At 36.7% G+C, this 26089-nt stretch overlaps 1 protein-coding gene across 1 annotated transcript in view; it reads right to left on the bottom strand.

Moving 5' to 3' along the window:
• Positions 1-3464: 3464 nt before the first annotated feature.
• Positions 3465-26089, bottom strand: part of LOC141440731 (uncharacterized) — a 169471-nt gene continuing 146846 nt past the window's right edge. The window contains exons 4-11 of the mRNA XM_074105274.1: positions 17945-18105; positions 17176-17278; positions 13712-13900; positions 11095-11250; positions 9438-9587; positions 6588-6718; positions 5644-5859; positions 3465-4973 (exon numbers count right to left, since the gene is read on the bottom strand). Coding sequence (XP_073961375.1) covers positions 4767-4973; positions 5644-5859; positions 6588-6718; positions 9438-9587; positions 11095-11250; positions 13712-13900; positions 17176-17278; positions 17945-18105 — 1313 coding nt within the window. The 3' untranslated portion in view covers positions 3465-4766. The remainder of the gene's footprint in view (positions 4974-5643; positions 5860-6587; positions 6719-9437; positions 9588-11094; positions 11251-13711; positions 13901-17175; positions 17279-17944; positions 18106-26089) is intronic.

Here is a 26089-nt window from a genome sequence, read left to right as displayed (position 1 = left end):
GCCTACCTGTATTCAAGTTTTATTTTCGTTTAGTTACATTAAATTATCTATTCACATGTATATACAAGTATATTTATTTATTACTATTATTGTAGGACTACGGGACCCTGAAAAACGATGATCGACGTGTATCCGTATACTGATGAAGGAATACTAAAAAGATACCGAGCTGCGAGTACGGCCCTCAGTCTGAAGGACATAATATAAGTAGATAAACGCTGGGACGTGACGAAATTGCTATATTTGTTGACATAACGTGTTTGTGGGGAAGTAATATTGGATGTCGAATATTCTTTGTTTGCCCACTGAACGAGATATAGGCAATAATGTATTGTCTACACGGCTGGTTGCGAAAATGAAAAGATATTTGTCTATAATATTGAGAGGGGTAACTGTGGAGCTTGATAAAGCTTTTTTACTAGAGAGAGAGAGAGAGAGAGAGAGAGAGAGAGAGAGAGAGAGATTTGTTTCCATCATCACCACCTTACAGTAAGACTAAAACTAACAATAAAACTAAGATGCGCGGCGACACGACACGTCAGGACTCCAAAAAAGAGCTTCCACTCAGCATGTGTTGCCACACGTCATATGCAGCAACTCTGGTTTTCTGCGGAGCCCAAATGCGACGTAGGTCAGTCAGTAGTTTTGGGGTTTTGTTGGCTATCATCAACATAATAGACTCTACAATTATTATTGTTATTATCTAGCCTGGGTTGGGGTCCCACTACTGGGCAAAAGCCTTCCCCTATGTCCTCCATTCAAAAGCCTTCCCCCATGTCCTCCATTCAAAAGCCTTCCCCTATGTCCTCCATTCAAAAGCCTTCCCCATGTCCTCCATTTAAAAGCCTTCCCCCATGTCCTCCATTCAAAAGCCTTCCCCCATGTCCTCCATCAAAAGCCTTCCCCCATGTCCTCCATTTAAAAGCTTTCCCCCATGTCCTCCATTCAAAAGCCTTCCTCTATGTCCTCCATTTAAAAGCCTTCCCTATGTCCTCCATTTAAAAGCCTTCCCCATGTCCTCCATTCAAAAGCCTTCCCCTATGTCCTCAATTCAAAAGCCTTCCCCTATGTCCTTCATTCAAAAGCCTTCCCCCATGTCCTCCATTCCTCCAGATCCAAAGCAGGCCAGTCATCGAAAAATACATCCAGGTCGTCCCGCTATCTTCGGCTACCCTGCCCGTCGCTATCTATCCCTGGTGGCACCCACTCTATATTTATATAGCCTAGTCCTAAAGTACAAGTAACAAAAACTAAATAATACAAACAACCTCTCACCCTAAACGCATATATACATCCTCTGTTGTTCCGTTGTGGGTAAAAAGTAAGTAGTAGTATTAAATAAAAAAATAAAAGTTTATTCAAGACACAAACAATAGGTAAAATAACACAAACGAATAATACAGTCCATTTAGCCGAGGACAGGCGCAAGGAGCTCTTTGAGGGAGGCATGTCCAGCAGTGGGCTGCTAAGGCTGTGATGATGATATGAATGACAACTCATAATAAAACGCCAATACCAAAGCGTTACATGTATGTTATAATTCAACGAAAGGAATAAAGTTTGTTTTTAGATTTTCAGCAAGTGGTGAATTTGACAGTATAAAAATAATGTAATAAAAATATATAAAACTTTAAGGTAACTATCAGCCTAACTTATTTCTTTTCTGAGAGGCATAAAACAAAATAATCACTTAAAAACATTTTTTACATGGCTTTCGTGATTCCTAGAATTGATTTCCAAAATAAATTCCAATAATAGATACATTTCACAAAAGTTCATTCTAATAAAGCTCATTATAAATTCCTTTTAGCTATGTCTAAGTTGAAATGAGCACTCAAACCTATTTTATGAATCATTAGTTTTTAACTCCATAAATCTAGATTTTCCTTGTTAATAGCCTTACATTCTGTCTAGAATTGGAATAAATTTGTAATATTAAGTGCGAGCATCTGCCGCCAAGCCAAACTTATCGGGCATATTTCGGTTTATTGGGAAGTATTATAAATTCTATAGCGGTAAATTTTAACCTGACAAGTTTTAACTAATTGTAATAACTAGCAGACGGCCATTTGTTCCCATGAAATATGGTGAGCACACAGAAATTCGTATTCGAATAAAATGTATACAATTATAGGCATCAAATTTAAACATGACAATTAGTTATTCATAAATAAATAAAGCCATTGTTATTGTTGAAGGTAGCAGTTTAACAACCTAAGAAAGTAATATCAAAATTTAATTGTATTTTAATGTGTTATAGCTATGAATTACTTGTAATTTTCGTACGCAGTTTCTCCATGAGAACAGTCGGTCATCAATAATTCGATTCTAGGCACTGGTAAATTTGTACTAATTCCGCCGCCGAGTTCAAGTAATCGGGCCTCCCAAGTTGAGGCGCAGTGCGACTCACGCGTGCGAGTGAAACAGTTATGCGATAAACAGAGAAGCATACAGTAGGCACGATTCTTATGCTAAACGTCATTTTGTACGCAGTGAATTCTGTTTGTCTATTATTATTCTAGGCACTGGTAAGTCGTTGAGTAGTAATTTTTCATATCCACAACTCCACCACAAAATAATGAAACTGATACTTAGTGAGTATTAACCTTTTGGACGCCAACGACTCATTTATACGCACCGTAGGTTCCACGCCAACGACCTATACATACGTCCATTACTTCAATGCAAAAGCAACCTTCGTTCAATTGTGTTAAGGTTCAATTTTAGGCATTGCAATATAGAAGCCTGGCGTATGGGTGATGTCTTTTGTATTTGACGTGGCGGCGAAAAGGTTAAACATTCCAAACAGTAAATTAGACATGACATTTCTGAAACAAATTTTATAACACAAGGTTTGTCAGTTTGTTGTTCAAAGTTTCACGCAAAAATGTAAGAACATAATCACACTTCGTCGTATTAAAATAAACTGACAATGAATTTAAAATAAGATGTATATTTTTTTTCTGTCCATATCTTTGAGGACCATATACTTAAGAAAACCTGTGTATATCTATCTAAAAGCAGAGAACAACTCTTAGAAATAATAAAATACAACATTGTATTCAAATATCTTTTATTTACAATTTATCTACAATTACAAATTACATAGCCGTAATAGAAAATAAATAAAAGCATCATCTTAAGCAATAAATTGAATTTGTTCTTCAGGCTTTTGTAAAAAAGGGACCTCAAATCAAATTAAAAAAAACTTTCCTTGCGCTAGTGTTAACAAAGTTGGACCATATTAACCAGTAGCAACTATACAAAAGTAGTCAGGAATGACTTATAATCGTGACTTGAACCATTTAAGGCTCCGTCACTTCTATTATCTATTCTGTGGCTCCGTTACCATCAGACGTGCGAGGATGCGTTGCGAGGAATATTTCCATGAACCAAATAGAAACGCGATTTTGCAAATACTTTATACTTGTATTTATTAATGTGGTCTCTCAATTGCGACAGCGAATAAATATTTCTAATTCTAAACACTTCATTTTCCTGTCCTCGCTCCGCTCAGCTGTTTCCACTAGAGACTTTCTATTGGTTCATGAAAAACGCATTTCTCGTAACACATCCCCGAACATTTCTGGTGGAAACGTAACCTTCTGTAACTCTATAAATCATGTCTCACGAGAGCTTTACATATAATAGGTAAAAAAAATTTTTAGGTCATCTTTTGTTTTTAAGTAATGCCTAATTATCTACGCTGCACAAACATTTCATGGCACTATTAAATAAATATCATGAATATGCCCTAAATTTATCATTAGCATTTTTTTTTAATGTACTCGTATACAATAAATTATCTTTATACGCAAATGAAGCCATTTAAATTTTCTCAAATTGCCTCAATTGTTTTCAAATCTCGTCAATCTTAAATATAAAATAATACAAAACAATAATTTAGGAACCACAATAAACTTTGTCCAAAAAATAATACAAAATCTACTAAAAGCACTTTCAAGGGAAACCACTCATTATGCATAAAGCCTAGTTTAAACCTGCAAGAAAATTCGTGTAAGTTGCATTATACCCCGCATATAATTCATAAAAATTGAACATTTTTGTACAGAAACGAAGAAGAATATTTAAAGGAAATGGATTTCTCCACAGCAGTAGGTATAACTTTTAATTTCAAAATAGACCCGGAATCGATAAATACTCGTAATTACCCTTGTTACTAGTTCAATCTAGGGCTTCTCATGCAAAAGATCGCGGGTTGAGCCTGGCTTACACCTCTGTGTTTTTCATAATTTATGTGCAAATTACGTGTGAAATTTACCAAGCCCTCACAATCGGAGAGGCCTACAACCAGTAGTGGGTATCATCATCATCAGCTGGAAGACGTCCACTGCTGAACAAAGGCCTCCCCCTTAGATCGCCACAATGAACGAGAACTCGCCACTCGCATCCACCATCCGCAACTCTCACAATGTCGTCAGTCTATCTAGTGAAAGTGCCAACGCTTCTTCCGGTTAATGGTCGTAGCTCGAAGACTTCTCCCTCAACTGTTATCTCTTCATCGGGCGATGTGTCCCGCCCACGTACAGTCAACGTCATGAATAAGTAATCATTTCTGTACCTTGCCGCTTTCAGTCGTTACACAATTTCGTATGGCTTTTCAAACATGACGTTAAAGCGACAAGGTACAAAAGTGATCACTTATTTATGACGTTGACTGTACACATTTAAAGGCATTAATTAATAAAATTTGAGTCTCACTGCACTTTTCTATATACAACTGTTTCTAAGTATAGCTGAACCTATTACGTTTCACAAGGCATTTGAGTATACCGCAAGCACGCGCCTATGTTCTCTTCAGGATTTGGTTTCGGAGATGGTGGTCCGAAGTGCACGGACACGGCGAAAGGGGATATAGAGGTGTCCACGTGGCAGTCTTCTGGTCTCTTGTTGGGGCAGAAGCTGGAGCCGCAGTGGTGGGGGTCACACACGCCTGACATGACGGATGAACTCTGGAAGCATTGTGGTTTAAAAATTATAATGGAGGCCGTTATTGTGTAGGTCAAAAAGATCTCAATGAGACAATCTATATTTGCAGATGTTATCAATTGTTTTAAAGTTGTTTTACCACTTTCATTTCCTGAAATAAACTCTTGCAAGAAAGTACTAAAAAAAATTAAATATCGTTTTTAGAAAACGAACGAATTTAACACCTACATTTTTAAATGTTAAATATCCTAAATTTATTTGAGCATGTTCAGGTCTATTTCCAATAAAACTTTCTTCCAGTTCTCGAGGAACTTGTAAGAATGTTTTATAGCCGCTACACAATTACAGTCCATAAAATTCTTCAGAAGCAGGCAACGAAATCGACACTGAGCTGAGCATGTAACACCAAAGTATCAGAAAGAAAAGACAAGAAACTATCGACGGTTCTCAGACCTTTTCGCTGTAAGTCTTTCGAAGTTATAAAGGAGTATTGCGAAAACCCTGTAATTTCTACCTTTCCCTAAAAACATTATATTAAGCCTTATTTATAGATGGAGCGAGAAATATCTTCCGATGCTTGTATACGCGATATATTATGTAGCCGTTGACATTGATCGCTTATAACTTACAAGCCCATAATCATAAATCCCCAACGAATACCTCTCGCACCGTGTAAACAAAAGCTTAACTCACCGATACAAAATACTCATTCTCGCACGGAATGGTAATCCTATCCTTGCAGCCCTGCCGTCCAGCCAGGCCGATGCCAAACAGCCCATACCCGGAGTACCGGAACTTGTCATCCTCAGGAACAGCGAAGTGCTGGGCGTACGGGGACCAGCGACTCCAGGATATCGTGCGAGCCGATTGCCACTGCCAGAGCCAGGGGGGCCAGATATAGCTCCAAATCTGTCAGGGTTAGTAAGGGGTAAGGGTACTACAAGAGAGAGAACAGAGCAGATGCTGCAAGTTGTGGATAGAGAAGACTCCTAAGTGGATTATCCCATGGGTACCTTATGCTTTGGAAACTCCGTACAGGTACTAGCATATCATCTACATATATTTGGTATAGGTAAGGTTTTAATTATGAGAACTTTTAAAGGATTGTTATGCTATGGAAAATAGTTGACCGTTGAAACATATGAGGGCAAGTTCATGCGTTGGTTTTTGTAAAGATATTCAGAATTAGTTAGAACTCTAAGGGTATATAGACTACAGTATTATAAGTTTCAGCATTAATCATTAAGCTATTATATGCCAAGATTGTATCTAAATATCATGTTGCTTAAATATACGAACAATGATCAATTAACATCGTAAGTCTTGTAGCGGTGTTATATATAGCTTCTGATGATGATGGTATTTTATTCATTTCCTTCCAAGGAAACTTACAACATGAATTCGTACCTATTACATGATTCATAAACTTATGTATCTTTTTATTTTTATTTTATTATTTCGTTATATAAGATAAAGATTGGCTACGTGAGCCACATGAGGGCGCATGAACAGAGGTGATGCGGTCGCCGTGGCCGGAATCGGCCAGGAGGAGGAAAAAACTTATGTATCTTGGTTTGGTGTTCATGTATTTGCTATTTTTCCACTGTTTTTAAAAGTTCTGTGCATTTATTTCTTACCCGAGAAGCCATGCTAGGGACAGGTGTCGGTTGTATGGCTGGTGCGATCTGAGGATCAGCCCCAGATCCTTCCATCTCATCTTCTTGAACTTGCGGGTCTTCAGCTAGCATCGTGTCATCAGCAACCATGTCTGTTCAAACACCAATAATATCGATGGTTAATACATCTTTAATAAATGGTTCTTTTTGTGGATCTAAATGTTATCAAGTAGTTTGGCCTGTTCTAAAATTGGCATGCAAAAACAATTATACAACATTTAGGTAACACCCACTCACATTTTTTTTTAGTCTGCCGGTGACCTGATGCTGGTAAGATGTGTCGAAAATTAGAACGATCTACGTGCCATATAATATGTCTAATATAAGTAAATCACCGAAAATTACTAAAAACTGTCTGAAAAGAAGTCTGAAATCTGTCTTCTCATCCTTGCGCCTTTATCTTTAATACAATAGTGTCCAATGACTATCTGTCAGACAACACGCAAGACAGCTAAGCCACTGGAGATAGTAAGGATCAGGACAGGCGTAAGTAAAGAAGAAAGATTCCCACAGAGTATTAAACTACGCTAATGTTCATATTTTTACGGAATCAAAGACGCGGTCATATTTAAGTAAGTAGTTAAATTATGAAGTTCTACTATCAAATTATGGTACAGAAATTGAAGACTTTAAAATATTACTTTATAATTCATAAACTGAATGTTTCCAACGCAAAACTTTAGTTTAATAAAGCACCTGCGAAACATTTGATAGCGTACAAAGATCCAGACAGAATCTAGATTAACTTCACGATTTCAATAGCTCGAGTGTTTTGTTCCAGAATTGAAACAATATTAATCTCAACTAGCAAGCTGTACTCAAATGAAAGGTGGATAATGTAAATGGTTAGGTAATGAAGCTCCACAAATTGTAGTCCAAGAGCTGTTAGACATTTTAGAGCACCAGTTTTTAATAGTTCACAGTTAATTATATGAGACATATATTTGCTAAAATAATAATAATAATAAATGGTGTATTAGAAGACAGACTTTCATAGTTGCACCTATCTAATTTATATTATTTGGTAACAAAGGCCACCAAATAATATATTTCGTTGCTTTATTACGCTAAGGCTACACTAGAAAAGTTTATATAGTCGTTAAGTTTCCTTATATTTCCTTATTTTCTGCGCAACTTTCTTTTTTTTCTAAGAATCTTCTAGAATGAACATAAAACTTTAAAAAATATGAATGAAGTCCACGACTTTCGTTCTCAAGTTACAACGTGACCACCGTAAATAGGGATTCATTAAATTTTGCGCCACCTGAAATACCTTCTGTAAAATGTCAACCAGCTCTCAGAACATTCTCGAAAGCTTTCAAGATCGAGTAAAACGAATCGATTAAACAAAAACAAAACTTTTGTGTTACCCCGCTTCCGCTGAATTGTCAGTCATCATTAGAAGATCCTAAGTTTAAATAGGTCCCTGAGGGAACTTAGACACTTGAAAAATACGTTTTCAATAATTTTAAGTGCTATCTTAAATAACGGATGTATCTAGAAGTCAAGGAATGGCGAGTTTTTAGACTCAAACTCAACCCCATCTAGAGCTTTTGAGTAATATGCAACAGTGTTAAGCCATTTAATCGCCGTATTTTTCATTTGTAACTTTTAGACCGCGCAGTGTAAAAATGAATTGAAAAACAACCTGCTTAGTATAATGTTATCGATTTTACATACTCGAGCTCTAGCTAGATTCCGATATTTCTTTTTTCTACAAAAAATCAAATGTTTGAAGCAATATGCCACGCAACGACTAAATATTTACTAACACTGATAATTAATTTCCTCTAAGTCAGTCACTAACAAAGTATAACACATTTTATTGTAGTGTTAATGGGACAGAACAAACAACAATAGGCTTAAAAACAATTCATACGGGTATTCTAGATTAACAGTTGAAGCAATGGGGTATTGTATTATTTCGGGAACAAAGGGATACAATCTACAAAAACAGATAACAAAAAATTCTACATGATACATGTTTGTAACTAGGACATGTAAGGTGGCAGGTTAAGAAGTAAATGGATATACACTGGTTACTTCTACTACTTACTTGGTGGAAAGAAACTTCGTGTGTGATTAAAAAACCTTGTTGGTTTGATCTCAAATAAGAGTTGAAATTTCAACAACATCATATACCTAGTGCGCTAAAAAGTAACTAAATGCTTATTTCAGCAGATGGTTGGATTACCTTGACAATAATCTCTTTAAAGATTCATCGATTATTTTGATGCAAGATTTCGTCACGCCTTTGATGCTGTGGTGTGTGTGTGGTGTGTGATGTTTGACTTTGAATATCGACCAATATAATGGAAACATTTTTCGACCACCACAAAAATCTTGAAGTATACAAGCCAAAAGAAATTAAGAGCAGCTTGAGTTTCATCAATAAAATAAAATCCAAAATATGTTTGCGTTCTTATCTGAATACATTTAATTGAATGAAAAGTATTTCTGTTGTGTTATTTTGTATTAATGAACCCATTTTTAGACAAGGAATATTATAAAGAATATGATATTTCTTGATATGCCCCTCTTTTGCTTTCTTTTTTTTTTGTGGCCCCTATTTTCTTTTGGGAAGTATAAATTGTTTACAGTGGTGTGCAGTCAAAGATGCCCAGTTATCTGCTGAAATATTCCTGATAAATTTCAAGAAACAGTATATTGCACTGTATGAGCTCATGACCCAAACGTTATAAAGTCTAAAAAAACTAAACCAATCAAGGTTTTTCACACAGCCAAACCCAAAATCCAAGAACCAAGGATACTACAGTCTACCATTCTGACACATGCGGGGATAAGATTAACCGTTCATGGTGTCCACTCCTAGATCCCCCTGATCCAAGGCTGGGGATGGAGACAGTTCTGGTGTGGCCACTGGCCCGGCGAAGGCTCCGTCTGGCCCATAGAAGCCTGTTCCTGGCCCACCAAGCCCACCAGGGCCTGCCTCGAGAAGTGCTAAGACATGGTATAACTCTCAGAAGACTAGCTTAAGACACACAGCTTAAGACAGACAGCCAAAGACACGAGATACTTGATCTTTGTCTGATACGTCATTAGTAGGTAATATTTCGCTCCCTTTCCGTTTCATGGCATAATTTACCTCTACTCGTTGGTATTACTGCAGCAGTTACTAACCTACTTTGATTACAGACTTATTCTGTAGTACCCCAAAAATTGCAACGGTAATCAGATGAAAAGCAAAGTATGAAGATGTAGGATAATTTGATTGAATGTTCGACTATTTGCCAATAATTTCAAGAGACAACTCTAATCATCATCATCATCAGTCGGAAGACTTCCGTTATATCTACTTTGCTTTTCACTGAAACGATTCTAGTGTCATTTTATAGCTACTTTAGTAACCTGAAATATTTTTATACGTCATGGTATTTGAAGTGAACCCACGAAGAAGCAATACTGAAATGCAAGAGAGCAAGCTTTATCCAATAAACATTTGATTTAAGCTTATATCCGCCTGAAGCAAACCTTTACTGGCCACAAGCCAAGCGTCAATTCTTGAAAGTGTCTCCGAGAAATGTCAATTATTGGTAAGATTCCAATAAAACCGAGTTGGTTCTGTTTGGTCTATATTTTCACTGATATGAATTTTCATATCTAACTGGTTCGTACACAGAATAAAAGCCAAAAATTTTATTTTTTAGTCATAATTACTTTCAAAATGTCCGGCTTGCTAAATTTGGGATTTTAACGTCCATCCAAGCAAATGTCAATTTACTTAAATTTTTTTTTTTTTAAATATGGCACTGTCCATTGGAGGACAACGTTTTCAGTGTCTAGTAGGTTTTGCATTGCACAGTAAACGTCTAGAAAACGAAACATAAGTGGTAATGGTGGATTAACGATCTTCTATTAATTCATTTTCAAAGTGAAGTGAAGTTTCAAATTCCGATAATCAAAAATCGACGTAGATTTCACAAAGCTTGCTACATGGGTGGATTATTTAAAATTAATGGTTTTTTTTTCAAAGAAAACATTAAATTAAAATACATGGTAAAAACGTAAACCACGATCTGTGTTATGTATATTATTGTTTATGTATGTACTCAAACGAACCATTGAGAAAGAAATATTAAAAGGTCTTTATTTAAATTATTAATTGATTCAGGCATTGCTTTGCAGACGTTCATATTATCGTCATTCAACCTTTTACTTTACTATCTATTTTTGGCTACTAAAGTTGCAAATATAATTGTTAGCATATATAGTTAATTTTAATTATAATTCTATCGTCATCGTCATCATCACATCAGTCGTAGAATGTCTACTGTTGGACATAAGGTCTCCCCCATAGACCTCCAGTTGCTTCGGTTGGAAGCAGCTTGCATCCACCTTGAATCTGCAACTTAAACCAGGTCATCCGTCCATCTCGTTGGTGAACCTCCTACGCTGCGCTTACCGCTTGCTAGTTTCTATTGTAAAATGTTTATAAAAGATGTCTTACTATTCTGATCGCCTTGAGTGCCTATCCTGAAGGAGCGGTTGTCGCAGGGGCTATATCGGACAGAACACATGCCCTTATTCTTCCGCACGCAAGCCTTGTATTCTTGATCTGCCAAGTACCGCCCGTTCACTGCATAATTGAAGGTTTTTATTGTACCTAGAAAACAAAACAAAATAGTACTATTTTCATACTCAATGAGTAAAAAAATATTATACTATTTAGTCAGTAATTAGTATACTAGATAGTATTATCAGAAAATTTTGGACAAGTGTGTTTTTTTTGTCAATCAAACAGAAATTACAAAGACGAAGCGTGTCAAAGTCCGGGAGTGGGAGCCCGTGACGTCATACGTGCTCGCTACGATCTTCAACTCGCTATATCTTCATCATTTTTTTATTCATTAACAAAATAAAACATGTGTCCAATGTTTTCTGATAATCTAACAGTCTTTGTCCGTTTTTGTCCCCGTTTCATATATTTCACTGCTATTTCCCAAAGACCTCCAAAATAAGGTGCATGGGGTGTAATGCATATAATTTTTTTTGTGAATAATTTGGCCTGATACCACCAATTTACATACTTGAAATAAAGTATTTTTAAAGCTCAAATAAGATAAGATCCTATCTCGACCGAACAAACTGGCGGAAAGGGCTCTTGACGTCTCTCAGTGCTTTGGATAAAAATCAAGTCAAGCATGTTTACAGTATAAAAGTGAACAAAGGATACTTGAAAGCAAGATAAATTGGGGTTTTCGTTAAAATTATAAGATTAATAAAAACAATAAGTAGATAAAGATGCACTTAAGCGTACACGTGTCTGACAAAGTGGTAAATTTGTAATTTTATGCCACAATATTTTACTCTGTTTACTGTCAATTTCAATGAAAGTAGAAAAAGTAGTTTTATGTACCTACTATAATATTTATATTACATCACTTGCATTAGAGACAAACAAAAAGCATATTTTTTTCGACGAGCTTTGCTTATTCAATTATATATCCTTATTCTGCCTGTAATAACTAAAAATGGTTTGCATGAAAGTCCACTTACAAGATCTGACTCAAGCATTCTTAATAAAATAATACTCGTGAAATTAAATAACTGTTAAAAATTCTGCTAAAACCTGCGATATTTTTCAAAGTAAGTATTATTCATTCCAACTCCAGTGCACTAACAAACAGGTGTTAGCCTTAATGAAGTCATCCGAACCGCCTGCGTAAATAATTTATTGCTCGCATAAGCTAAAAAAATTGCTAATTTAAACATGTAGGCGCTTTTCTGAAATTACACGCGTTAAAACACCTCGAGTGCCAAGGGACGCCAGTTGCCTGGATTATTGGATCCATTTGGAGCCGCTGGCATTCTGCGGTGAGGCTTAGTTACTCACGACGACTGAACGCGTGAAAAGATTAATGATACGTTAACAAAATGTAACGTTAATTTTAGAAAATATAAGTTATGCCGCGCCAATCATTAAACAGTAATTAGAAGTGGATTAAGACTTAATTCAGTGACCAAATGAAGTAAAGGTCGATTTTTGTTGGAGTTTTCCTCTTTTTGTTTTGATTCTGAAACGAATAAAATTTTGAATGATACAATGTTGGGAGTTAGGTAGATACTTAACAAGGGTTCTCCTACTTCTCGTTAAATATGTGAGTAAATCATGTTATTATTTTACAGACATATCTATATTTCTAATTAACTTGATTTTGCTAGCTTTAATAGTTATGAGATTTATAATATAACTTCTGTTTAGAAAAAACACCTTCTGCCAAGTTTCTTGTGGCAATGATGGTCTTCCCGAAAGTACTGGTAGGGTTACCTATACTCGATATGAATCCAGAATCACCCAGATTAGGTACCAAAACAGAATCACCTTGGAGATTACCAATATCTGTCGTGTTATGTGCTTATTGTTATTACTTAAATCTTTCTTCATTCTTACCTGGTAGTTTATATCTTGCCTAGAGATTTTAAAGACAAATAAACATTAGAACCACATTGGACTGTGCATTCATCAAAATAACTCCCAAGAATAAAAGTCTAGTGTTAAAACTTGTTAAATTTATAAGCTACTACTTTGTCTGGATAATAACTTGAAGGCTTCCTTGTACTTTGGCGTGAAATTTCCAAGACAGGATTTAAAGTTCCACCTCTCCTGAAGCTTATGCTAAATCAATATTGAAATATTGTGACTTCGCTCGAGGAGTATTTTAATTTATGTAAATGGTTGTATAAATTAAAGATCCATCGAGCGAGGACATATGTAGTAGAGGTATATAAGTAACCGCATATTAATAAAAATAGCATCTTTTCTTTGCATCCTTACTTCCTTATTTTTTCTATTATTAAAAATGCGAAAGTAACTCAGTCTGTCTGTTACTTCTTTGCTTAAACCGCTGATTCCATTTAGATGATATGGTATGTAGATAGTTTGGCACCCAGATAATTACTGTACACTGTTCTATAACCTGTTTAATTTTTTCGAAAATTATCACTTTACTTCTTGCCGATACCATGATCTCTACCGATTTCTTCCTAACAGAAGTTTTTTTCAGATCGGATGGTAGATTTGTCGAAGTTGTTCTGGTTTAAAGTAAATAGTGGTATTTTTTTACCGTTGTTGGCGGTATAGTACTGCCGGCAGTCGTGCGGAGCGGCGTGCGCAAGCGGCATCTGCGCGAGTCTCAGCAGCCAGAGCCGCGGCATGTCGGCGCCGCGCATACGCACCGAAAGGCGCGTCGACGCCGTGGAGGGGAGGTCGCCTGCCTCGCGAGTCTCGCTGCCCGTTGGCAAAGTGTAGTATACTGGAGACCGAGTAAGTTTTCGTTAAACTTGTAAGACACGTAAAATCATCATGATTGTGGGAGTTCTCTGGATAAAAAAAATTAAGTATTCTATTTAGTCCATTGGATAGAATATTACACCCCATGCACCTTGTTTTGGAGGTCTTTGGGAAGTATCAGTGAAATGTATTAAATGGGGACAAACACGGATAATTAATGGGCTAATGTCTAATATTAAACACATTTTTTTCTTTTGTCAATCACACAAAATATTAAAAACATTAAATATAAATAATCAAAAAACCCGACTGCCTTAAAAACTAAAAGGAAGAAAATAAATCTAGTGGTCTAGAACTCTGTCAAGAAGCTCATTTAAGGTCACTACATTTATTTATTCATCACATTTATTTTCTTCCTTTTAGTTTTTAAGGCAGTCGGGTTTTTTGATTATTTAAATTTAATGTTTTTTATTTTATACTTTTTTGATATTTCTGTGAAAATAGTACATTTAAAGGTATTATAACCCGTATATATTTAGTATGGGCTAATTATTAGCTTTCATTTGATTCCCATATTGTTACAATACAAAATATATTTTTTTATTCCTTCGCCATATTTTTTTTCGCAGACGCCACATTGAAATATTATATACCCTATGTCACTTCGACAGTTATGACGAATCCAATGATACCTCATATGTTACAATCCGTCCAGCCGTTTAGGCTGCAGCGAGGACCAAAGAAATGGACATATTACATACCCACATACATAAATACATACATACTTACTCGTACATACATACATACATACGCTCGAAAAACATAACCCTCCTTCGGGCAGTCGGGTAAAAAGATGAACAGCGTCAAAATTCAGAAGTGGGGGCCCAGGACGCCATTTCTTAGTAAAAAAGTGTACGTAGTACGTAGATGTAACGTCACTTTAACTAGCTCTACCCTCATATTTTTTTGTTTGATTAACAAAAGTTAAAATAAGTGTATTATTACAATGTTTTCTGATAATCTTACTGCCGTATTAGAATCACAAATAGTTGAGATTTGCCTATACATAATGATGTAGATATGTCGTCGATTTGAGTAAAATCCTAACTTGAAACCAGAGGTTTTTAGGAGAACGAAAAACAAGATTTCGCAGCTTCAAACAGCTACTGTTTATTTGAACAATTACCCCTTTTCCTCGTACATAGCTACATAACCGTACATAACCAAGTATTAGAAGGGGTCAAATATTTCGAATTTGAAAGAAATGAAGGAAGAAAAAGGCTAAAAATTAAGTAAGACTATAATCAAGAACTGTGGAAATTTTACAAATTATACGGAAGCTGGGTCAAAATTCATTACGTTGCAATGTTTCTGACCACTCTATCACGACATTACGAGTATTTATGTCTTCTAGTCTTCTAATCTATCTCTTCTTCTCTCTCTCTTCTTATATGCTCTTGTCGGTGGAGTAATCGCCACTCCGCACGGTCTTTGGCCAGCTGTTTGACTTCCTGATACGACACGACACCCACTCTTTCCTTCAAATAATTCCGATTAGGTATATAGAAATAATTCCGATCCGCATTAGCGATCCCTTCAAATAGCGAACCTACTGTGTTAAAAATAAAATTGTGTTAAATACTTGTGATGTATAGATATCATTTAATAATATTGTAAATCTATTTAAAAAAATATACCTCGTTGAGTATCTTGCCGGATTCTTCTCAACAGAGGTTTTTCCGAACCGGTGGTAGACCGGTTTTTTGAAATTCATAAGTGCTTGTTATAGCCTAAATTGAATGAAGTTATTTTGACTTTGACTTCACCTGGTTAAAATAGGTCAATCTTGGTCTTTCTCTACCTCGTTTTCCTTCTATTTTGCCTTCCATTAGGTCAAAGCGGCAATTACACTGCGTCGTTCACCTAATGCGGTCGCCGAATTAGTTTCAAACCACTTAGGCGAACGAACGTCGTCTTTACGTTAGTCTGTCCGTCTACTGCGGCGGCCATATTAAGGCGGTGGCAGCTGTCGCTCGCCGAATGCGGCCGACTACCGTGTTCTTTACACTTTTGCGGTCGCCTCAGACGCCTCACGACTCAGTGTAATTGCCGGTTAAGAAAGAAATTGTGCCATTGTTTGTCTTTTTCGATGTAACAAATATTTAACTAGAGAATAATTAAAAATGCCACTATGTCCCGTACAAAAAATACTAATAGAAATAGAAATAGAAATAGAAATATTTATTCGCTCTTCGCACGTATATAAAACATAATAATTAATTATATACATTTAAAAAAAAACAATATGCGAAATCGCGAAGCGGTCCCAGCTCAGCATAGTGTTGGCCGTGTAGGCCAACGCTGGTCTTCCGCTGTGACCGCTTGGCGACTTCACGGAAGGCGACAAAATTACCTAGAAAATAAAACAACAAACAAAAAGCAATAAAATCAAAATATAAAACTAATTATTTACAAACAAAAACAAAACACACAACTACTAGGTACTACGTACTCCATCCCTTTTTTCGGAAACAAAAACAAGACATAATTAAATATAATAAAAATAAACTAATTTAGACCCAGCTACTCGTACGACTTATGAAAACCAAGCTTTAGCGTTTCAAAGTAATTCAATTCCAGCTCAGATCGACAGCGCCTGTCTAGACGCGGATTCTACTTAATTATGGACAGAGTTCGCTTCCAATTGCTAATTAGACGCGTTCATTATTAAAACGCTAGTTCGCTGTGAACTTTGAATGTCATTTTTCATTACCGTGCAACAAAGATTAATCAACGTGGCAAAAAATATCCGTCTGCAGAGAGATTTCTATCTCTTGTGGTATACAAGGGTGTTCTTAAATTCATTTAGATTATATCAACTCCCGTGCTACCAAGCATAGACATACTGATTTCGGTTAACTTTAGGGGAATATTCAACAATTTAAATGAAATGAGAGACAATTAAGATAATCAAGTACTTACACACCGCAAAATAATGTAAGGGTTTTCAATTTATGACGTTTTCGTAAAGTCCGTAACCAAAGTTTTTTGATATCACACATATTTAGTAAAAGAAGGTGATAAAGGTGAGCTTTTCTGATGTTTCTCTTATGTATCACGTCTATGTCACTCTTTCTAATTAACAATGGCCCCAAAGTTACCTATATTACAAAAAAAACTTTCAATATGGCCAAAAAGTTAATTATCAAGTAGTTTCTATCAAGTAACTGAAGCGTCTGTCAAAATTAACGGGAATCAAGCGAAACACGGTGTATATTTTCATTGGTTAACACTTACTATGCTGTCCATGGTTCTGTCCACAGATCCTGAACTCGTTGTCTCTATCTCCTAACACCATGACGTCTTCGTCACACTCTCCCGTCAGACGATTGGGCTGACCCTGGAAATTGACTTAACATTAGTAATTAAAAGGCAAACCGAAACCACCATATTATTTTTCTAACAAAATTGTCATAATAACAGTTCGCGATCAATCCTCAACTGACATCATGAACTCTATGACAAAAGTGTACCGATTAGAATAAAAATGCTTAGGAGATGAGCCATGAAGGAATTGCCATGAAGAAACTGTCACAATTCCTAACTTTTAGTGGATTTGTACCGTGTACGATACGAGCTTCGATTTTTGAATTTTTGTTTTTTTTTTTAGTACGATATAGTACTTAATAGCCCTTAACCTTTTTTTTATCAAATAGCTGGCAAACGAACATGCGGGTCACCTGATGGTAAGCGATCACCGCCGCCCATAGGCACCTACAGCTTTATAAGGAGTGCGGGTGCGTTGCCGGCCTAAAAGGGGGCTAATGGGGGTGGGAGGACGGGGCAAGCGGGAGGGGATTTGGGCCTCCGGATCTCCCACTCACCCTACCAAACACAGTAGCAAAACGCCGGTATTCTGTGAGAGTGTGGTACTAACCCGGTCGAGCCGGCCCATTCGTACGGCAGCCAGTAAGTGGTTACAGTAAGGACCACATAAAAAAATATTAACCAACTGAAACCGGTAGGGAAAGTCCTGCTCAAGTCTCCCGAATGACTCTGTACTCACGATAGCAAAGTGCACGAAGTCGATCCTCAGCTGCATGACTCCAGCGTGAGTCTTCTCGATGGTGATCTCACAATCCCGGGGCTCTGTCCACAGCTCGGGGAACCCCGGGGAGATGAAGTACGTCAGATTGTTTTGGACCGTGCCTCCGCAGGATACTTCGACTGGAAAAACAAAAACAATTTAATTAATGATACTTAAGTTTGTATAAGATTCTGTACCCGAAAGGTGACAGACGGAAAGATCTCTACTTATTTTCATTATTTACTTTGCAATTGCGATCAGCGTGCGCCCATTCATTTTTTTTTCACTTCTCATGTTCGTAAACTTCGTATTTATGCTGGATCTAGGCGACATAAAATTACTTTTTATGCTCTAGTGCATAAAGTAAAATCATTATCTAACACCAAGGTAATCAGTTGTGAACAGCCACAAACAAAAAAGTTTCTATATATTTTTTTTATTTATATAAAGTTAAAAATCAATCAAAATAAATCAATAAAACTTTGTAATTACATAGCAATGCATGAAAAATTATAAAATGTACCTAGTAAGTGAACAATAATTGTTTCCACTGTCGCTATTTCATTTCCTGTCAATCGAAGTGAAAAGCAGAGTGTCAAACTCAAGAATTTAAACCCATTTTCCCCTTCACGTGTCTATCCGCCCTCGCCGTACTGGCTCGGCGGGCTATATGAACGTCTCGGGTTAATGGCTCGTTTTATGCTTTTGTTGTACAATATACTATTTGCATTAATCAGGATTTATATTTCATTCAGGATATCTACTCGGGATCTCGGTAATTGTCCAGGCAGCAGAGACACGTTGTATATTTGACAACGCTTATCAAGTCACTTTCTAGTTTGACCCATTTTCTATATTACCTTTTTGGATGAGATTATTACCCTCCATGATTTTATTACCCATGTGATTTAACTACTAAGCGAAACAGAGCGCAAAGTCTTGATAATACAATGTGGGGTCTGACAAACCTTAGCTCAAAGCCGTAAAGTTGTATTTTAATCTGCAAATTGTTAAATTTAAATTGCTATAGTGAAATGAAAATACATAGTTAATGTTTTATGTTGAATCATGACGTTTGATTGGACATTACATTTGTAGAACAACTTACGAGTGAACATGAATGGTCTCGTAATTTTCTACCAAAGATTAAAGTGGCACAGCACAGTAGGTACCTACTAAATATCAAGCTGTTAACATTTTTGACGAACTACCCCCAGACATGAAGGCTATTTCCTTTCCGTTCCTATTTATACAAAGCTATATGTAATTTTATTCACAGTGTATATATGTCTAACACCTTTAAACGAGCAATTCTCTCGGAAACGGCTCCAACGATTTCGATGAAATTTGGTATGTGGGTGGGGGTTTTCGGGGACAAATTGATCTAGCTTGGTCTTATCTCTGGGAAAACGCTTTATTATCGAGTGTTAGTTCGAGCAAAGCTCGGTCGTCCAGGTACTGATTTTAATAAAAGACATATACTGTTTCTGGGTTTTCTCTTATGTTACAACTAGCTTTTTTCTGCGGCTTCGCCCGCATGGAATTCGGTTATCGCGCGCTGTTCCCTCGGGAACTGTATTTTTCCGAGATAAGAAGTAGCCGATGTCACTCTCGGGCCCATAAACTATCTTGACGACCAGATGGCCTAGTGGTTAGAGAACGTGACTACGAAGCTTGAGGTCCCGGGTTCGATTCCCGTGTCGGGGCAGATATTTGTATGAAAAATACGAATGTTTGTTCTCGGGTCTTGGGTGTTTACTATGTATTTAAGTATGTATCTATCTATATAATTATATTTATCCGATGCTTAGTACCCATAACACAAGCTTTGCTAAGCTTACTTTGGGACTAGGTCAATTGGTGTGAATTGTCCCGTGATATTTATTTTATCTCTTTATCAAAAATCACGTCAATCCGTCGCTCCGTTTCGACGTGAAAGACGGACAAGCATACAAACACACACACTTTCGCATTTATAATATTAAGTATGGAATGAAAGCCTTAAAATTCTTCTGTAAGTTGGTTGCAAAATTAGTCCATATCTTCGTGAAGAAGCCCCTTTAACAGATTACAACGTTAGAATAATCTGCTCTTCAAACGAATTATCCACAAACTCCCAATCATCTTTATGGCATACTAACAGGGATGCTACATTATGGCAAATAGCGTCGTAGTCACCATAACATTAGGAACATAACGCATTATCCGCTAGATACGGCAAAGTGCTTAAACTGTTTTATGTTTTATACACCCTAAACGGTACCTATGTATTGTATAGTCAATCAATTTGATTCCTCGTCGTCATCATCTCAGCCTATACAAGGTGTTAATTAAATAGCTGAAAACCAGAAAGTAGTTTGCTCAGAATCGAGAGTAGAATCGATTACACTGTTTTAAATTAGGTTGTGTTTGTGTTTTTAATTCCCTTTTTTGTTGCGCCCAGTCTAAAAGTTACGTCTGCAACAGGCGCCAATCAAATATTTTTAGCGCGGTTGCATACTACGAGTATTTCGATAATTTAATACTGGCCGGTTTGCTGCCCCTGTGTGATTGTGATTTTCTTCTAAAAACGTCAAAACGCAACTGACATATAATTACAAATCATGAGTGTAGAGTTAGAAATGAAGTAGAAAAAATAAAAAATAAAGTTAACGTTTTCAAAATAAATGCAATCAACTAACTTAAATTTAAAAAATATTTTTGGGGTGTCTCAGGTTTTCAGTTATTTAATAAATACCTTGTATACGTCCCACTGCTGGGCACAGGTTTCCTCTTAGAACGAGAGGCCCGCGCGGATTCCGATCCGAAATTCACATAACCCATTGAATTGAAAGAAAAAAAGAAAGAAAAAAAACATTTATTCGTCACATGAGAGGAATGGATAAAAATAAAAAATAATAAGCATGATAAGCACATGATGATGGCGAACGGAGTATAGAATGTTTTTAGGGTTAATAAAGTAACTAAGTATAGCAAAATAATATTTATAACAAAAACCGTAACTTCAAATCTTCATCAAAATCATCATATAACACGCCACAGCAATAATTAAAGTTTAATGAGTGGATTAACCCCACTTTAAAACAGAATTATGTAGCGTGGGTATTAGGTAAGCTACATCGCTGTCGTAAAATGAACTTTATGGCCCCAGGTCAGTCCAGATTTTATGGTTTTCGCGGGACATAGTTCAGAATACGAAACTAGAACGGGCTTGTATAATAAATACCACTGTTCCTTGGAGATAACCATGGCCAGAACTGGTTATATGTGAAGATTTTTTTATATGAGATAGCTATCTAATTCTATGGTTTTTTTATACAGAAACTAGCTGTTGCGTAGACTCCGTCTGCGATGATAAATAGTTTACGTCCTATTCTCAGACCTACCGAATATACACAGAAAATTTTATTACAATCGGTCAACCTGTTTCGGAGGAGTTTTATGTATTACTGTGACACAAGAATTTTATATATTAGAAAGAAAAGATATATACTTGCGTTCATAGATATATACGTAGATATATACGTGCGTTACTACAATCACTCCTGATGATGTGGACTATTTTTTAACCCCCGACGCAAAAAGAGGGGTGTTATAAGAAGGAGCACGCTTATTTGATTTTGTTCACAGGTAACTGTTTTTGTAGTTTTATCTGTGAGGAAAATTTATTCCAATCCATTTACTTTTCACACTTGAAATGTTTATACAGATAACTGCTAAAACAGAAAGATTTTTCCTCAGAGATCATCATCATCATCCCAGCCTATATACGTCCCACTGCTGGGCACAGGCCTCCTCTCAGAACAAGAGGGCTTGGGCCATAGTTCCCACGCGGGCCCAGTGCGGATTGGGAACTTCACACGCACCATTGAATCGCTTCGCAGGTTTGTGCAGGATTCCTCACGATGTTTTCCTTCACCGCAAAGCTCGTGGTAAATTTCAAATGTAATTCCGCACATGAATTTCGAAAAACTCAGAGGTGCGAGCCGGGGTTTGAACCCACGACCCTCTGCTTGAGAGGCGATAGGTCAAACCACTAGGCCACCACGGCTCCTCAGAGATAATTGTAGAAAAAACAGTATTTATCTGTAAAAAAAATACTTAAATACTTATACTTGGTTTGGATAAGTATTTAACTAAATGTAAACAAACTTCAGCTGCCAGCTTTGGTATATTCAAGGATTTTAAACATTTTACTTATCTATCATTGTAATACAAACTAGACTAATGTATTTCAAACAGAAATGTCAATGTTTAGATAGTTTAATTGGGGAATTTCAATATTTAAAACACCAATTGACATTGTTTTGTTTACATTTAGTTAAATAGCTATCCAAACCAAGTATAGAGATATAGAACTAGTTAATTCCAAGGAAAAAAATCTTTACAGATAACCAGTGATCTGATATCATGGTTATCTCCTTTAAGGGAAAAGGGTACAAATATTCAATGCAGGCGCAGCTTTGTGTATGTGTAAATCAAAATTAAGTATCCATTTAATTTTAAACAACGAATAAACACAATACAAGTACCTAATATAAACCTAGTTCACCGTCTTTAAAAAACGGCAGGACATTGTCTGTGCCCTCTCCAGTATCATATATTTTTAGGTTGGCGATACAATGTTGAATTTTACTACATCTCTAAGCTATGTAGTTTTTATTTGACATACTGGTGGTTCCGGTAGTTAACTTACTTAGTTACCTATGAGGCTATGACTTAGTTACTTATTGTACTTGGTTAAAATAATCAATAAAACATACCTACAATATAGGATCATATAAACTTTGGCCGTTAATAGACGAAGCCGAAATCACAGAATTTTAATTAAATAGGTACTGTTATTTTCAGTTATTTTTAGGATAGTCAAAATACCACAAACAGAAAGAACAACAAAAGCTGGCCAAGTGCGAGTCAGACTCGCGCACAGAGGGTTCCGTACAAATTATTAAAAATATTTTTATTATATGATGTAACTAAAAATTTACGCTTTTCGCAATTTTTCCTTTATCTGTGCTATACTTAAGACGTTGCTTCGTACCAAATTTCAAGATTCTGAGTTCACGGGAAGTACCCTGTAGGTTTTGATTCCCTTGCGAGTGTCGAAAATTTGCAGCATAAACAGCTATATCTTTTGATTGCGTTGGCTTAGAAGTTTGATTTTTTCATAGCTCCAAGGGACAGTAGACCTGAGTATTTGATATGAATTTCAGCTTGATACTTCCACGGGTTCCTGAGAAAAAGGGCCTTGACAGACAGACGGACAAAAAGTGATCCTATAAGGGTTCCGTTTTTTTCCTTTTGAGGTACGGAACCCAAAAAATGAAGAAGTTTAAAACGTTATATTTTGATATAAATATGCTTGCTCGCAGGTTTGCTCGATGTTCATACGAAGTAAAAATAACGCTTTTTAAAGCTTATACACAATCTTTTAACTCCAGCAGCTTGTGGGTTAGGTATACGAAGCGAGCCTATGACGCCTTGCGCGTCCAATACAATAATGCGTTTAGAATGCTGTTGGGGTTGCCGAGAACGTGTAGCGCCTCGGGCATGTTTGCCGAAGCCAGTGTAGATGGCTTTCAGGCAATCATGCGCAAATGATAGCCTCATGTTAGGCAGGGTGAGAGCAAGCACCAACAGCATTCTAAAGGCAATAGCGGGTAAGATGCTAGACCACAAGCACTGCTGTGCCCATCTCAGCAAGCATCCAGACAGGGCGGTGTGATCTCTAATCAGGCATAGTCGGGCAATAGCGGTAGATATGACTGTCCAAATCAATATTTCTGGATGGGACAGATCAAGGGCGTTGCCCAAAAAATACATGTTTTCGTTGTTAGCAAGTGTTACTAATTTAGATATAAGTCAACGGCTACTAACATATTATGGATCTGTACGGTCTAAAATAAAGAATTTCATTATTATTATTATTTAAGATAATTTCTACTTCAATTTATACCTTCAGAATAATGCATAATTAAACATTTATCACAGCCCAATAAATACATCTAGAAAGTTGTATCCCTCAGATGACATATGGAAAGAAATGACCGTCTGACAACCAAGCTACTTAAAATGAAAAAAAAACTAATCAAACAGCATTCTCTATGGTTCTACATTTTATTCACTGCAGTAGAATGGGAGTTGCGGTATTGTTAGTTAAATAATGAGTTAAAATGAGTTGCATTAAATTTAGTATGGGGTTTATGACTCTGAGATAACACATAAAGAGACATAGAGCTTTAACCCTGGAAAATTGTACAGTTCTATATTCCCCACCTCCCTCGAAAAACAAACGGCAGCGATATACCAATATTAATAATTAAATTAATAATAATATCTGACTCGCATAGAATTAAGCATAAAGCGAATAAATTACATTAAAACTAATTTTCCGCAGACAAAATTGCGAGAAAGAGCTGGAATTAAGGTAAGACAACAAGCGTAATACACAATTGGAGTAAATTAGAACCTAATATGCAGCCTGAACCAGCTAGCAGTGCATTTTCTTATTAGCTGCTTTACCGCAAACCTTGCTTACCTTACCTTGCCTAATTACCTTTGCTGCATGGTAGAGAAACTATAGAGGAGGTGACGTTTACTGGAAGTGTGCACGGAGTAAACAGAAAATGGCCGTGGTGGCCTAGTGGTTTGACCTGTCGCCTCTCAAGCAGAGGGTCGTGGGTTCAAACCCCGGCTCGCACCTCTGAGTTTTTCGAAATTCATGTGCGGAATTACATTTGAAATTTACCACGAGCTTTGCGGTGAAGGTAAACATCGTTAGGAAACCTGTATAAACCTGCGAAGCAATTCAATGGTGCGTGTGAAGTTCCCAATCCGCACTGGGCCCGCGTGGGAACTATGGCCCAAGCCCTCTTGTTCTGAGAGGAGGCCTGTGCCCAGCAGTGGAACGTGTATAGGCTGGGATGAGTAGTTGATGGTTTCACCAGTAACGCAAGCAGAGGATCGTTGGTTCAACTAAGTTTTCCGGAATTCTTGTCCAAAATTAGATTTTTACACGATATCGCGTCGTATCGTGGAAATTACGGCTTTCAAAAGTTGTAAAAGAAACTAACATTATAAATGCGAACGTTTGTCAATTGTGTGTTATTACTCCTTTACGAAAAGCGGCTGGACTTGTTTGGATTAAATTTGGTAGGTCTGAAGTTCTGGAGTAATCTAATTTTTATCCCAATAGTCACGGAATCAGAATAAAATCTTGAAATCTCAAGCACTAGGATTAGACACACGAAATTTGACGCATTAACATCCCGATCTAATGATTTACGCGTGCGAAGCCACGGGTAAAGTTTAGTTTCAGATAACTCGTTAAGTATCTTTGCCTAAATATACAAAATTAAAAGACTTCTCCTCAAACATCACACCCTCCTCCATTTTGTGCTCAGAAAACGCATTCGCGCCACCCAGCGAACAGAGATAGCTAAATGTTTATTTTCTTCCCATTAACGCTTTGTATTTTTAAACCCGCCTGTAACTGTACAATACTCAACCTTCCGTGTCTAAAATACGAACGAAATTCCAAAGTAGAAACTGTATTCCCCATTTTCTAAACGTAACCAGAAATAGAGATGGGAATGATATATACAAAAGAGCTATATCAGTTCGTAGTACTGAATTACTCTTATATCAGTTCAAATCCAAATGTATCTTATCAGTTATCATTTAGCTCACTTGCACAGACTCGCTTACTGCGCGTGGTAAAGAATACGAACGAAATAATAATACGGGTTCTCTAATTTTACGCAGAAATTTTTTGACGATTATAAATTCCCAACCAACTTTTCGCAGAATTTCATTTTGCCAAATGATCACTTGCCAAGTTGTGAAAAGATTTAGTTTGATTTCCCCACCTCACAGTTACCAACTGGACGTTTGGTCAGTTCGTTATAAAGTCACTTTTCAAAATGCCATCTCTCGGTTAGTAGAATGTTTTGGTTGGCATAATATTCATTTCGTTGTACAAACGAAACGATCAAATGTTTCTACTCTGTTTGTACTCTGTACTTTGTCACACATTAGATTTCTATTGCTATACAGGATGGAAAGTTGAGATGGGGTAGCAACACTGGGAAGACACTAACTTTAGTTAAAATGTTCAGTTTTTAG

This window comes from Choristoneura fumiferana, chromosome 23 (assembly GCF_025370935.1).
Source record: "Choristoneura fumiferana chromosome 23, NRCan_CFum_1, whole genome shotgun sequence".
Classification (NCBI taxonomy): domain Eukaryota; kingdom Metazoa; phylum Arthropoda; class Insecta; order Lepidoptera; family Tortricidae; genus Choristoneura; species Choristoneura fumiferana.
This window is presented reverse-complemented; position numbering and strand designations above follow the sequence as displayed.